Genomic DNA, 12,246 nt, shown 5'->3' with positions numbered 1-12,246 from the left:
GCCTTTATTTAGTAAACATATATTATGCTAAGGAAAACTTGAACTTACACTCAGGCTGAACAAAGTCTGTCTGTATTTAGAGTTTGTGTGACCTGCATTTTTGTAGTGGGTGTAGGTCTACGAGTTTTATTTTCTTCTTTAACAGGCTTTTGAAGTGCAGGACTCTAACACTAAGAATCTTAGAAAAGTGCTTACCGTGGAGGTGAATCGGGATACATGATGTTGACCTGAGAAAGTGTATCCAGATAGGAGCCAAAATCAAAAGCTGGGGGAAACTCCTCCATGCAGGTGGATCTCAGTTCTCCAAAAGAGCCGCCATAGGAGAAGCCATCTGGAGCTGGAAAACAAGCAGTTAATACTTGGTGCTCTTTTCCTCCATAGTGGATTCTCTGAGACAGTCTCATTGTTTATAACACTGCCACAAATCAGAAAATAAAACCTATCTGAGGCAGAGGAATTATTGGTATTCTGCAACAACTGGGTTTCACGGGACACTTCTATTCCTTTCAGAGCAAGTTAGTGTCATCTGTAAATGAACTGTGGTGTTTCAGGCTATGGCACAGAGACTATATATTTAGTGCTGCCCTATGAGATACAAGTGTCTAAAGCTTTTCCCGTGCCTCAAAGGTTTAAAAGGAGTGTTAGTTCTGCTGCATGCAGCTTCAAATGTTAGCAGGATTGCTGAAGTTCCCAGGAGTCGTGTACATTGAAACCTTGCCAATTCTGTGAAGGGTTTTAAAAGGAGGCTTAGGTGTTTGATTGTAGGTATGTGTCTTGAGAAAATGCTGTTCTCAATAAAAACACTCACAAGAGGGGGGAAAACTGGAAAATACTAGAGAAAATCATCCTGCTGCCTGCTCCAGGGCTTTCTTAATGCCTTTATTCACACCAGAGTTTCATAGCTCCAGAAATATCAAGAAGTTAGTGCTATTTTCTGTCTCTGAGGTTAGTTAGTTAATGGTCAATATTCTGGGGTAAATTTCCATGAGAATGTCCCAAATTGTTGTGGAAATGCAGCAATCTCCACTGTCCCCCACTCTGCCCCTCGAAATTGTCTTCCAAATAAAGTGATCCTTCCTTTTCACTCGATGCGTTAAAATAATACCCGGAGAGAAGAGCCAGCTTCTAAGGTGACATCAAAGTCCTGTCTCTCTCAAGAGAGGTTAAAGAGCAGGACTTGAACTGCCTGTTCCTCCTTCTGGCGGTTTTCACCTCTGCCAATTTATATTCGAGGATTTTACCAGGACTAATCCAGTCTCTCATGCACTGTGCTTTCTTTTGGCTTGGTAAGTGAAGGAAGCCAACTGCACAGTGACTCCCGCCGCTCCCGTGCGGGGCAGTGGAAGCATGCTGAGGTGTTAGGATGGTGTGTGCTAATGTAAAATTTTCACTTGGGTAGCCTGGCACAATTGAGTTTAAGATTATTCTTTTGAATTTTTCTTAAAATATCACCATGCTTTTCTCTTTCCATTTTTCTAGCATTATTATTTCTAACAAGTAGTTTGAAAATTGTACTTCATGTTTTTGCCTGGCTTCAGGACTTCTAAAGCAGCTGAAACTAACACAGTAGTAGATTTAAATGTAGTGATTGAATCTTAATGGTCAGGATTTTCTCATGCCAAAATATTGCTGTTCATGGGTAGAACAGTAACTTCAGTTTAAGTTTAACTACTTAATCCCAAGTTTAGCTGCTGAAAAGTAGGAAAAAATACATGTTACAATAATAGTAGACATTAGGTTGTTGGTGTGTGGTGGTCTTTTTTCCTCCCCCTTCCCCATCTTCTTCCTTCTGTGTGTTACTATGGGAGTTTGCGTTTCCCTTCTTTTGGAGTCTAAAATTTATTCCCAAAATGTAGATGTTGTTCAATTATCTGGATAACTGCTTCTGGAAAAGCCCAAAATAATTATTCCTGGCTCCAGGTAGACAAACTGATCCTAGGAAATGAATTTCTTTTAGATGTGAAAATTCCTGGTCCAGATAATTAAATGAAGTCCAGTTGACTTCAGTGGATACTTGATTTGAGCCAATGCATTTTTATGTGGCTCACTATTATTAGCTTTTCTGTATAAAGAAAAAACCTCAACGATATGCAAAGAACCATACATACTCTCATGACAAGCTGCAGATAGAGGAGCCTAACCACGGATGACAAAAATTGTTGATGCTCTGCTCAATTCATTAATCCATTTATCACTTGAATTTTTACTAGCTGAAGACTTAAAGTCGCTTTTTGTAACTGTTTTTTCCTTAAACGTAGAAATAATCAGATTCTGTAATTTCCTTGACAAAGTGGCTCTTAACTTCTGGTCAGCAAACCCAAGATTGGCCAAAAATATAATTCTACAATTAACTCCTTCATATTCCTGAATCCTTTTTGAAGTACAGAGGATTTTTGTCGGAGGAATAGGGGGATAGGAATCGGCGCTCTTTTGATAGCAAGCCAGTCTCTTTGACGATGATGACAGTTGTAATGACATTTTGATGCCCTGTTGTTCTGTTTATAGCCAGTTATTAACTTTTGTGGTCAGAAAAGAATTAATTGCCCAGTCGTTGTATGTTGGTGCACACTGCAGAAGTTAAGATTCCTGGCTTTCCAACAAATAGAAATTACATTATATGCTATATCAAAGTGGGATATCAAAATAAACTACCAGGAGTCTAGTGATGGAGAAGAAATCTTATACCATAGCCCAGAGAGGTGGTGGATGCCCCATCTCTGCAAACACTGAAGGCCAGGTTGGACGGGGCTCTGAGCAACCTGATCTGGTTGGAGATGTCCCTGTTCCTTGCTGGGGGCTTGGACTGGATGGCCTTTAAAGGTCCCTTCCAACCCAAACCATTCTATGATTCTGTGATCAAGGGAATAAGCTGTTTAAGAAAAGCTGTTGGCATTTGCCTTGTTTATGTTAACCATTAACTATGGAGCTTTTACTATGTGAATTCAGTGTCAGCACAAAGATGCTATTAAACTACAAAGCTGCCTGTGATCTCCTCATTCTATTTTTAAATGATTTTAATTTTTTTTTACTGCTTGCACAGTGGCCAGATGCTTTTTGTTGCCCTTAGCACCAGATATTAATAAAATTAAGCACTGTCTTGCTATAACTAGCTATCTTACCATAAACAGCATCTCTTCTCAGATGTGGGTGTCTTAACCGTCCATCCTTTCGCAGACTGCCAACAATGATTGTAACACAGGACAGGAACAGCACAAGTCCGATCACTACTCCAGCCACCAGAAGGGGTGAAACAAGTAAACTGGTGTCATTTCCATTTTCACCATAGCTGGGGAATTCGCTGGTTGGGCTGCTCTGGTTCAAGTGAACTTCTGTACAGCAGAGAGAGAATGAACATGTCAGTTGTGAAAAGATACATTTACAAAGTGTAGTTATACAGATGCCAAAACTAAGGGCTTTCAAAGCCCTAAGAGACAGCCAGAGACAGATCCATTGTACGAATTAATGTTTTTATGGAAAACCCCTTTATTAGACTGATTTCTGGAGCTGTTAGTAACTGACTCTGGGGCAGTCACTCAGCAGCCTTACCCTGTTATTGGAAATATCCTGCTGGAGTCAATGATGTGTAATGGTAATTTTGATTACTTATTCCTGGAAAGATTCTTTGTATCGTGAATTGATTGATGCTGAAATAACTTCAGTGCACAAGGACAATGTGAAAACTGAAACATTTGCGCTCCAAGGGAACAGAGGAATCTTGCCTTGTTACTAAGTGTGAAAAGACTCCAAGGTTTTGCAGGGGAAGTTTTTGGACAAGAGGGGTAATGGTTTTAAAATAGAGGGGGGTAGATTTAGATTGGAAATTAGGAAAAAATTTTTTACGATGCGAGTTATAGAACACTGGAACAGGTTGCCCAGAAAGGTGGTGGGTGCCCCATCCCTGGAAACATTCAAGGCCAGGCTGGATGAGGCTCTGAGCAACCTGATCTAGTCAGGGATGTCCCTGCTCCTTGCAGGGGGTTGGACTAGATGACCTTTGGAGGTTCCTTTGAACCCTAACCATTCTATGATTCTATGTTTCTATGAAACAGAGTAGCATGCTTTTGTAGCATAGGGCATGCTTTAGTTGTGAGATGAGTCAGTATCCCGAGAAACTGATTTGGAGCAGAGAGCGGAAGAGACTCATTCAGAGTGGGATTCTCAGTGAGGCATTGGATGTTCATCAAAGACATGGCTTTTTAGTAGGCAGAAGCTCAGGCAATATGGCAGTCCTGTTGGCCTTAACATCTAATAAATTGTTGAAATAGAAAACCATCACAATGAGCACTTAAAATTTACTCATTAAAAACCTGAAAGTAAATAAACTTAATTTATTGCCCTTTGGGCTCGCCCATATGTTTAAACAGTAAGCCAAGGATGGTGCCAAACCTGTGCTTTAGTCCAGGCTTTGCCAGTGTCTGAACTGGCCGCGTGCCTTGCGGAGAGGTTAGGTTTGGTACAGTCATTCTCATTTCATCCTCCCTAGTTCAGCCTGATGCTGTGTAAGGCAGGAGCTGTGTGGGCAGGCAGACGTCACCTCAGCACAGTCTGGAACTGTTGTGGTGCAGTAGGTGCCACCCTGTGCTTCTCCAGGGGACAGCGGACTGAGCTGAGCTCTCTGGCTTGTGCGCCTTTGTTCCAGGCAAGCAGTTCTACACAGCAATGTTAGTACTCTACTTGCACCCCATCTTCATTTCTCAGTTGAAATCCACTCACATTGTATGTGGCAAAAACTGTAACTACTTTCCTCTGTGTTGAAAAAATAATAAAACTCTCTAGAAATATTATTTAAATTCAACAATAAATCTGCTTAAGGGAGAGAAATGGAAAATGCAAGGATATCCCAAACAATGAAAAGTCAGAATAACTCCAGTAATTTATTCCCAAGTCAGATATCCTTCTGAGACAAGCTAAAGAGAGAGTAGCAAAAGTTAAATGGTAAGTTTCCTCTAGAGAATCTACCGGTGACATATGATTACATGTGAATCAATTGCCCAGAGATGTGTTCATGGGATATTGTACTGTTAATGGAGGGGAGGTTAAATGTTAGAAAGGATGGGATAAAGGATTTGGGATTTCAGCAGACGGAATCCCTACTTAAGTAAAAGGCTCTGTATGTCTATTTGTTGACAAAAGTTTGGGCATGCTGTAAAGGTAACCAAATTTGGGCCTAGGCCTTGAAAACAAGTTACAATAAGCACCCATTTTCCTATCCTTCTTCCACAGCTTATTAAAAACCGAAGAAACAACCCTGCTCTCCCCCCCCAGTTAAAAAGAAATATCCCATTAGCTGCTTGGGATCAGACTATGTACCGAGTAAACCAGAATTCTATTGATGCAAGCAGTTACTGGAGATACATATATACCAAGACTAGCTTTCCGATATGGCATGGACATATATTTTTATATCTGGCTAGATGCCAGCTGAACAGATAAGAATTTGTTTCCTACAGAAACTAAAGCTAACAAAATTTTGCTCTTTTGAATGTTCTGTAAAGTGAGTATGTGCTTTTGGAAGTGCAAGTGCTTTTTACATGGATAGATATTAGCAGATAGTTTTCAGCGATGTTTTCCCCACTCTTTCCCCGTGGGGTATTACCACCTAGTGTCTTGCCGTCACAATAAGCTTAAAAAAAAAGATGATGGCTTCAAGCCAATCTATATTATCATTGGCTAACACTTGACATTGAGAGAACTGACTAGAAATTTAAAAAAACCTTGGGAATTAGCATGTAGTAGGGTTTTTGTTAATTTTTTAGAAGCACTTGACTGTTGGCTGAGAATCTTTATAAGCAATTAAGATAGACGGCCAAGAAATGTGATGAGCTTTTACAAAGCGTTTTTATGCCAAAAGAGAAAACTGAATTTTTTGAAAATTAAACTGACTCTGTAGCATTAAATTGAAAGGGTATGGAAAACTGTCCTACTTAATACTCTTAGTGCAAAGACTTTTTGGATATGGGATATATGTTTTGAGGGGTAGGTTCTGCTGATCTTAAAACCACTGCACTAGAACTAAACTTTCTCAAGGTTCACAGAATTTTAATTGTTTCTTTTTTGTACAGGTTTTTTGAACTATCTCTGTTGGTGATGTGTCCAACAAGTGTTGGACTCTAGCTTTCCATAGCCTTATTTGTTCAGATTTTAGCAAATTCTGACTTTGAAAGATGGAAATATCACAGCAGTGCCAGTTAATTTAGATCACAATTGTAGCGAATTGACACCTGAACTGAAAGTACTGGTGGATAATTTATTTGTAATTTTGGCTGACTTGCAAAGATAAAAGGGAAGAATCAGCTTTATTGCCATCATGATGAGAACATGAGCCTGGGGTGTGAGGTTGCTCCATGCACTATCAGGCTTGTGGTCTTCAAATTGAAGTCAAGTAGTACTGAAACTGGAGTCGGTGATAAACTTCCTGTCAAGGTCAGTGGGAAAGAGGCCACAGTGAGTTCTTTCAGATCTTCTGAAACTTGGACAACTTCTAAATGATACTCTTAACAGGAAAGGACTGTCTAAAGAAGAGTAGACTAGATAATTTATTTTTTGTATGTGTGTGTTTATTGTTTAGCTATGGAAGCCAGCTGGTATCTTAACACATTGACTATTTTGGAGATTCCTGTGGTGCCACAGCACTAATATTTGGTCCTATTTTGCTCTATAGGAATTTAACAGATTAGCAGTGACTTCAAATAGAAAGTACTCTCTCTTATGCTCTCCACTTGTACTTGAGGTGTTCTTTTTTAATTTCAAGACAGCCCATTTATCTAGCACGTTCTCAGGGCTTCCTTAGCTGTTCCAGATCTTGTCTATTTTATCTCTTGTTTCTCACCATCATTAATCTTTCTCTTTTTATGCTCTTAATCTAATTGAACCTAGTCTCTGATAAAGACAAGACATATTGCAATATTGCTGTTATTAGAAGGAATGAATAACTTCTGTTAGCCTAGCTCCTAAAACAATATGCAGTTGATCAACTTCTCATGGTATTATTTTCAATTTGACACTGTGAGTGTAGTCCTCTAGACTTTACAGACTGACTTACTACTATGGGGAATTGCTCAAGTGACTAAGGACTACAGAATGAGATGTTATGTTGATGTAAATTCTTTGGGTTTGAATTTTTTTGGGGCAAAAGATTTTTACATTATTTTGGCTAAGGAACGTCTTATAAATTTTTCTCCACTTATCAAAATACATCTTCTTTTGATAAACTGTACATTTCTGTATATAAAAATGCTATATTTTTCATGCAGAATAGAAGTGTCTCAAAATTTACGTAAAGCCCATAAATATAACAGCAGTAGCAGAGTGCTAATGTTTTTTCTTTGAGGTGTATTTTTTTCCGTGAAACTGCAAACTGTAAACAATACATGCCTGAATATGAATACTTTATATCTAATCCTCTAAATATGAATTATATTGCATGCACAAACCGTTGCTTTTATCCTGTGATGGCAGCTGTGTAACTAAGCAGACATGGCACAAACGGAACATGCTGGCTGTTGCAGCTGTGAATACAATGCAAGGGGCACATGTGGCTGAGCGAACCCTCAATTTAGAATGAGAGTACTAGTGGAAAATTGCCTACACCATCCATTTGCTGTTAGACAATAAATTATTCATCTACAAAATCCCTTAAATATCACATTATATTATTTAAGCAGTGCTCCTACATCTGAACAGACCAACTTGTAAAGTAACTTCATGTAACTGAAGGAGGTGTAGTACAACTTGACTTTTTTTGGTGTAAGTTGTCCTATTTCTCCTCATTAGCCTGTCTTTGGAGAGATACTTCTTATTCCTTTCTAACTTGGCAGTAAGGAATGTTGACGTTTCAGTTGGGTCAGATCCTGTCAGAAATGTGAAATGTCTTGGTATGCAGACGTGTCATGGGAGCTTGGTTCACCCAAGATATAGCCCTTTATTAGAAGTGGCTTCTCTCTTCTTCATTGGCTTTTACCTGTTTGTATCCCAGATGAGACAGATGGGAAGCACTACACATAAATTAAAATAACTTCTCTCTATACTGAATAGTTGTGAGGTTTTTTTATGTTGTCTTTTTTTTTTTTCCCCTGACGGCACATCAGCTCTAGTGAAGCTGCAGTGGTTTCTGTAATTGATAGGGTTTTCTTTGTTCCCTTTAAGAATAAGAGATGATTTTAAGGCTGGATCTTACTAAAATAGCCAAATCTCTTCCCCTGGTTTAAAATTTATCAACTTAGTAGAGATGATAATTCATGTTATCACTGGTGGAGAGGATAAGACATGGAGTGGTTTTGTTTCCCAGACTGAAATGTGCATGAATAGCTCATGAAGAATTTTGCGTGCAGAATCATACACCTCTACATCCCTGCCAGCCTCAGGTAAGCCTTGCCTGAGGACAGAATGGACTTAGTGATTACTTGCTAAACTAGAGCTGGAGCACACTGACAGAACAATGTTTTATTACATGTACGCCCTGGGTTAATACAAGTTGTTTGGGGCTGATGATCTCCCACCTCCTATTACCTTTAAATACGCTATATTAACAAAGTGTACATGACTGGAAATAAACAGGAGAAAGCTCAGTATAGGATAGTGCATAGTACACTTTGTTTTTTAAATGATCACAACAAAGTGTCTCAAACACTGAAGCAATTTAAAATATGTTTCTGATATCCTTATTTTTTTAATTCCTGGTTGGGACAGTGTTGGAATATGCAGTGTCTTTATCAAGGGGAGGAGACTGACAGATGGCAAGAAGGAGTTGAGATGTCCGAGTGAGGCACGCAGATTAGCTTAAACTAGTGGAATATGAAGATTCTGTTGATTCAGCCTTTATGAACAGTTCCTGTTCAAAGATGATTGAGTCTGGCCAAGAGTGAACAACTGGATCCTGCACTTGCTGTACTGTGAAATAAGCCTCTGGCTGCAGCTGCTATCAGGCCGCTATCACGCTACTTATTTCTGTAGCTCCCAGGGAGGAGTTCACAAAATGAGTAAGGTAGGTGCGTTACAAAAAGAAGCTGAAAAAGGTTTGGATCACAGGCAATGGCTACAGGGCATCACTGTAGCAAAGGGGAGAGGGATATTATTGAAGTTATTCAATGCAAAGGCCCCATAGGAGCTAAATTTTGTTTTGTTTTGTTTTGTATAAGTCTCCATTGGATTCAAAGCTATTCCATCTGTATCCTGAGGAAGGCTGGAACCTCCCACTTATGCTAGATGAATGCCAGGATGTCATCTGCTTATGGGACCTAGGTTAGTTATCCAGATTGAAATCTGGCCTGTCTTTGATTTACTTTCATACTTTGTTCAACCTGTTATTTTTATGCAAACAACCTGCCAGTTTTAAATGGAATGGCAATTTAACAAGTTTTGATTTTTTTTAACCTTTAACCCTTGGTGTAATGGAAGTATTGAAAAAAAATTAGTAATTTCATAAAAGGAAAAGCTTATGAGAACAGCTCAGCTCTGTCAGACATGATGCACAAATCAGCACATTTTTCATGCAACACTTTTGGTGGATCTATGCTTTCTTCTGACTTGCTGGTTAAGAGTCCCACCTAATGATAAAACTGGAACTGAATGCTCCCTCCCCATTATAAAAAAGAGGAAAATACTGTGCTTTTTACCAATTCTGACCATTTTGGATAGGGAAGAAACTAGTTATGTTCTCCTCAAATAGCTTCTTGCAATCTACTTTTTGTCTTCTTACAAGACTACCTTCTGTGCCTCTGGTGAAAGATTAATTTTGGCATGCCTATTGTTGAGCGCTCCATCACATCAGATCCACAGCAGCTGTGATGGCAGCTTACTAAGGCAGGAATAACTAGGAACCCAGAAAGACTTAAAACTGAGTAAGCACAGGGAGGCTGTAGCTATTGTTGAAGTATGGAAGATGGAAAATTGGTCACTGAAGAATGGGTTTTGTAGGTCTGGCTGTGGCAATGGCTCGTGTGAAGTGCAATGAATTAGGTGGCACTGCCTTAACATTTGAATGCACTGAACATTTGCGTTCTTGCCCTCTAAAGCAGCTGTGCAGTAGTGCAGACTGTCATGCTACAGCGCAAACTCACACCTGTGTGTTTTAAACACCGAAAGAATAAAACCACTCAGCTCACCAGTTACGCTCATTTAGGTATGGGAACACTGTGCATCAGATTATTCCTGTATTCTACAGAGATACAGGAAGCAGGTAAGAACTGCTGCCTTCGGATGTTAAATATTTAGTCTTTAAAAGGAACTGATGATGATGCTAAGAACAGGCAAGGCTGCTGGTCCTTTTGCATTTATCTTACTACCTTGTAGCAATTCGAGCAAATGAGTGGAAGACTAGAATAATCTGGGAAATGTCCTCTCTATAAATCAGTTTTAAAAGAGCCATACAAATAGTATGGGGAAAGGAATTTTCAGTTTCAGAGGCCCAGGAGCATATTTAATTCTCTTATACTGCTTGCCTCTGCTACCTACAGCCTAGGGGTTAGTCACGTGTTGTCCGCCTGTTCTGTATGCTTTTCTGATTTGCACACATAAAATTAAACTGCCTCTTAAGCTACAATTGGTATTCATTAATAACTGTATAGGGATTGCTTCAAACTTTTACCTTAATGTGGCTTGTAAAGGCCGTTGTATGGTGTTGTATTGATGGATTAAAGATTGATTGATCTAGTTTAGCTCGTGTATATTGCAGCTCAAACCATTTTATGCCCTTACTGCTTATGAGAGCCCATTAACTTGTGCTTGATGGTAGCTTATCTTCTGGAATGGTACTTAGTGTAGTTATTTGACAAAGTCAATGAATAAATAAATTCTTGCTGTCAGTTGCTGCAACTGTGACATTTAAACAGTTCCCAAAACCAGATGATATTCATTATTATTTTTAAATTTGGGGTAAAAATCTTTCTATACAAATGGTTAACTAGTCTTGCCTGATTATTGCCACTGTGGGAGATACTTCAGCATAATCCAAACCCATATGAATGCCATTAACCAGGGAGGACTCATAAATTTAGACTGTCTCTCTGTAGCTCACATTGCCTCTTTGATCTTTTTCGCTGCATATATATATATATATATATGTTCTAATCATAATTAAAACTTTTCAGTTATTAATAGAAAAAAATCAAAACTGTATTCAGAACATGAGACTGTGTGGTAGGGACATTTCAGTTTTATCTGATGCACTCAGCTTAAAGTGAATTTGGAGCGTGCTTACTGGTACAAAAGGCGCCCATGACCTTGAGAAGCTCATCCAAGGCAGAAAGGGTGGCCTTTCCTCTGAGATATCTAACTCTGCCTTTTTATCATGTCTGCTGGCTATCAGATAATGACTTTTCTCTTCTTGCATTGACATCCTTATTATAGAGCCAGAATGAGTAAGATTGGATCACCAGCAGCCTGCAAATTGAGAATGTCAGAAAAAAGAGAATGCGGCTGCATAAGGGCTCAGAAAATAAATCTTTTCAGATGCTGCAGCTTTAGGGTATTATGTTGATGTCACAGCAGCATGTATAGGTGCTGTTTCAAATTAACAGGAAAAATCTTCCAATTTTCAGATCCATGGTCTATTTTATCAACATGATAAATACCACTGCAGTGAAACAAATCACTCTGGAGATATAACAGCCCACTTTGTGATGGACAATATATTTCTTCCCCTATTTTCTCATATACAAACAACTTTGAACTAATACAATTTTATAAGCAAGACCCAAACCTATTACTTTTTTCAGAAACTCTATATTAGGGCTTGGAAATAAGTATGATGAGAATCCTGTTTTACCCATTAAAGTAAAGTTACCTTCATAAGCTCAGATCCAACTTAGTTTGGTAGTGACTTGTCCAGGAAAAAAGCGGTAATTTTTTTTTTATTGTGAGAAACTCCAGTATTTTGGCACATAAGCATCTATAGAATTTGGAAAAAAAAATGTAGCAATAAAATATTTTTTCTTTTTACTCTGAGAGAGAGAAAGGTTTGAAAAATTGTAATTGGCAAATAACTCTATATTTTACCTCAGCAAGTCTGTCTGTTTGAACTGTGATCTGGATGTCTCATGTCTTCTCTTTAGGAAGAGTTCTGTCTGAACTATATGTAATGTGACCGAAAGAGGTAGTTATAGGGCAGATGACAGCTCATGGAAGATGTAGCGCAGACAGGAAACTTAATCTATATCTGGGGAAAAAAAAAACCTCCAAAAGGCAAAACTTTCCACAGAAAAGTTCCATTCTTTACAAACTTTACTTTCTATCTCCACACAGAAAATG

The 12,246-nt window shown here is 38.8% G+C and overlaps 1 protein-coding gene across 2 annotated transcripts in view; it reads right to left on the bottom strand.

Moving 5' to 3' along the window:
• Window positions 1–12,246, bottom strand: part of BEAN1 (brain expressed associated with NEDD4 1) — a 63,470-nt gene that overhangs the window by 17,093 nt on the left and 34,131 nt on the right. For both annotated transcript variants that reach the window (XM_086758449.1, XM_086758450.1), the window contains 2 exons: window positions 3,120–3,329; window positions 196–337 (listed from right to left, as the gene is read on the bottom strand). In XM_086758449.1, coding sequence (XP_086614575.1) covers window positions 196–337; window positions 3,120–3,329 — 352 coding nt within the window. The remainder of the gene's footprint in view (window positions 1–195; window positions 338–3,119; window positions 3,330–12,246) is intronic.

This window comes from Chlamydotis macqueenii, chromosome 13 (assembly GCF_036417535.1).
Source record: "Chlamydotis macqueenii isolate bChlMac1 chromosome 13, bChlMac1.mat, whole genome shotgun sequence".
NCBI classification, from domain to species: Eukaryota; Metazoa; Chordata; class Aves; order Otidiformes; family Otididae; genus Chlamydotis; species Chlamydotis macqueenii.
Note: the sequence above shows the minus strand (reverse complement) of the source record. Positions and strands in the feature narration are given on the sequence as shown.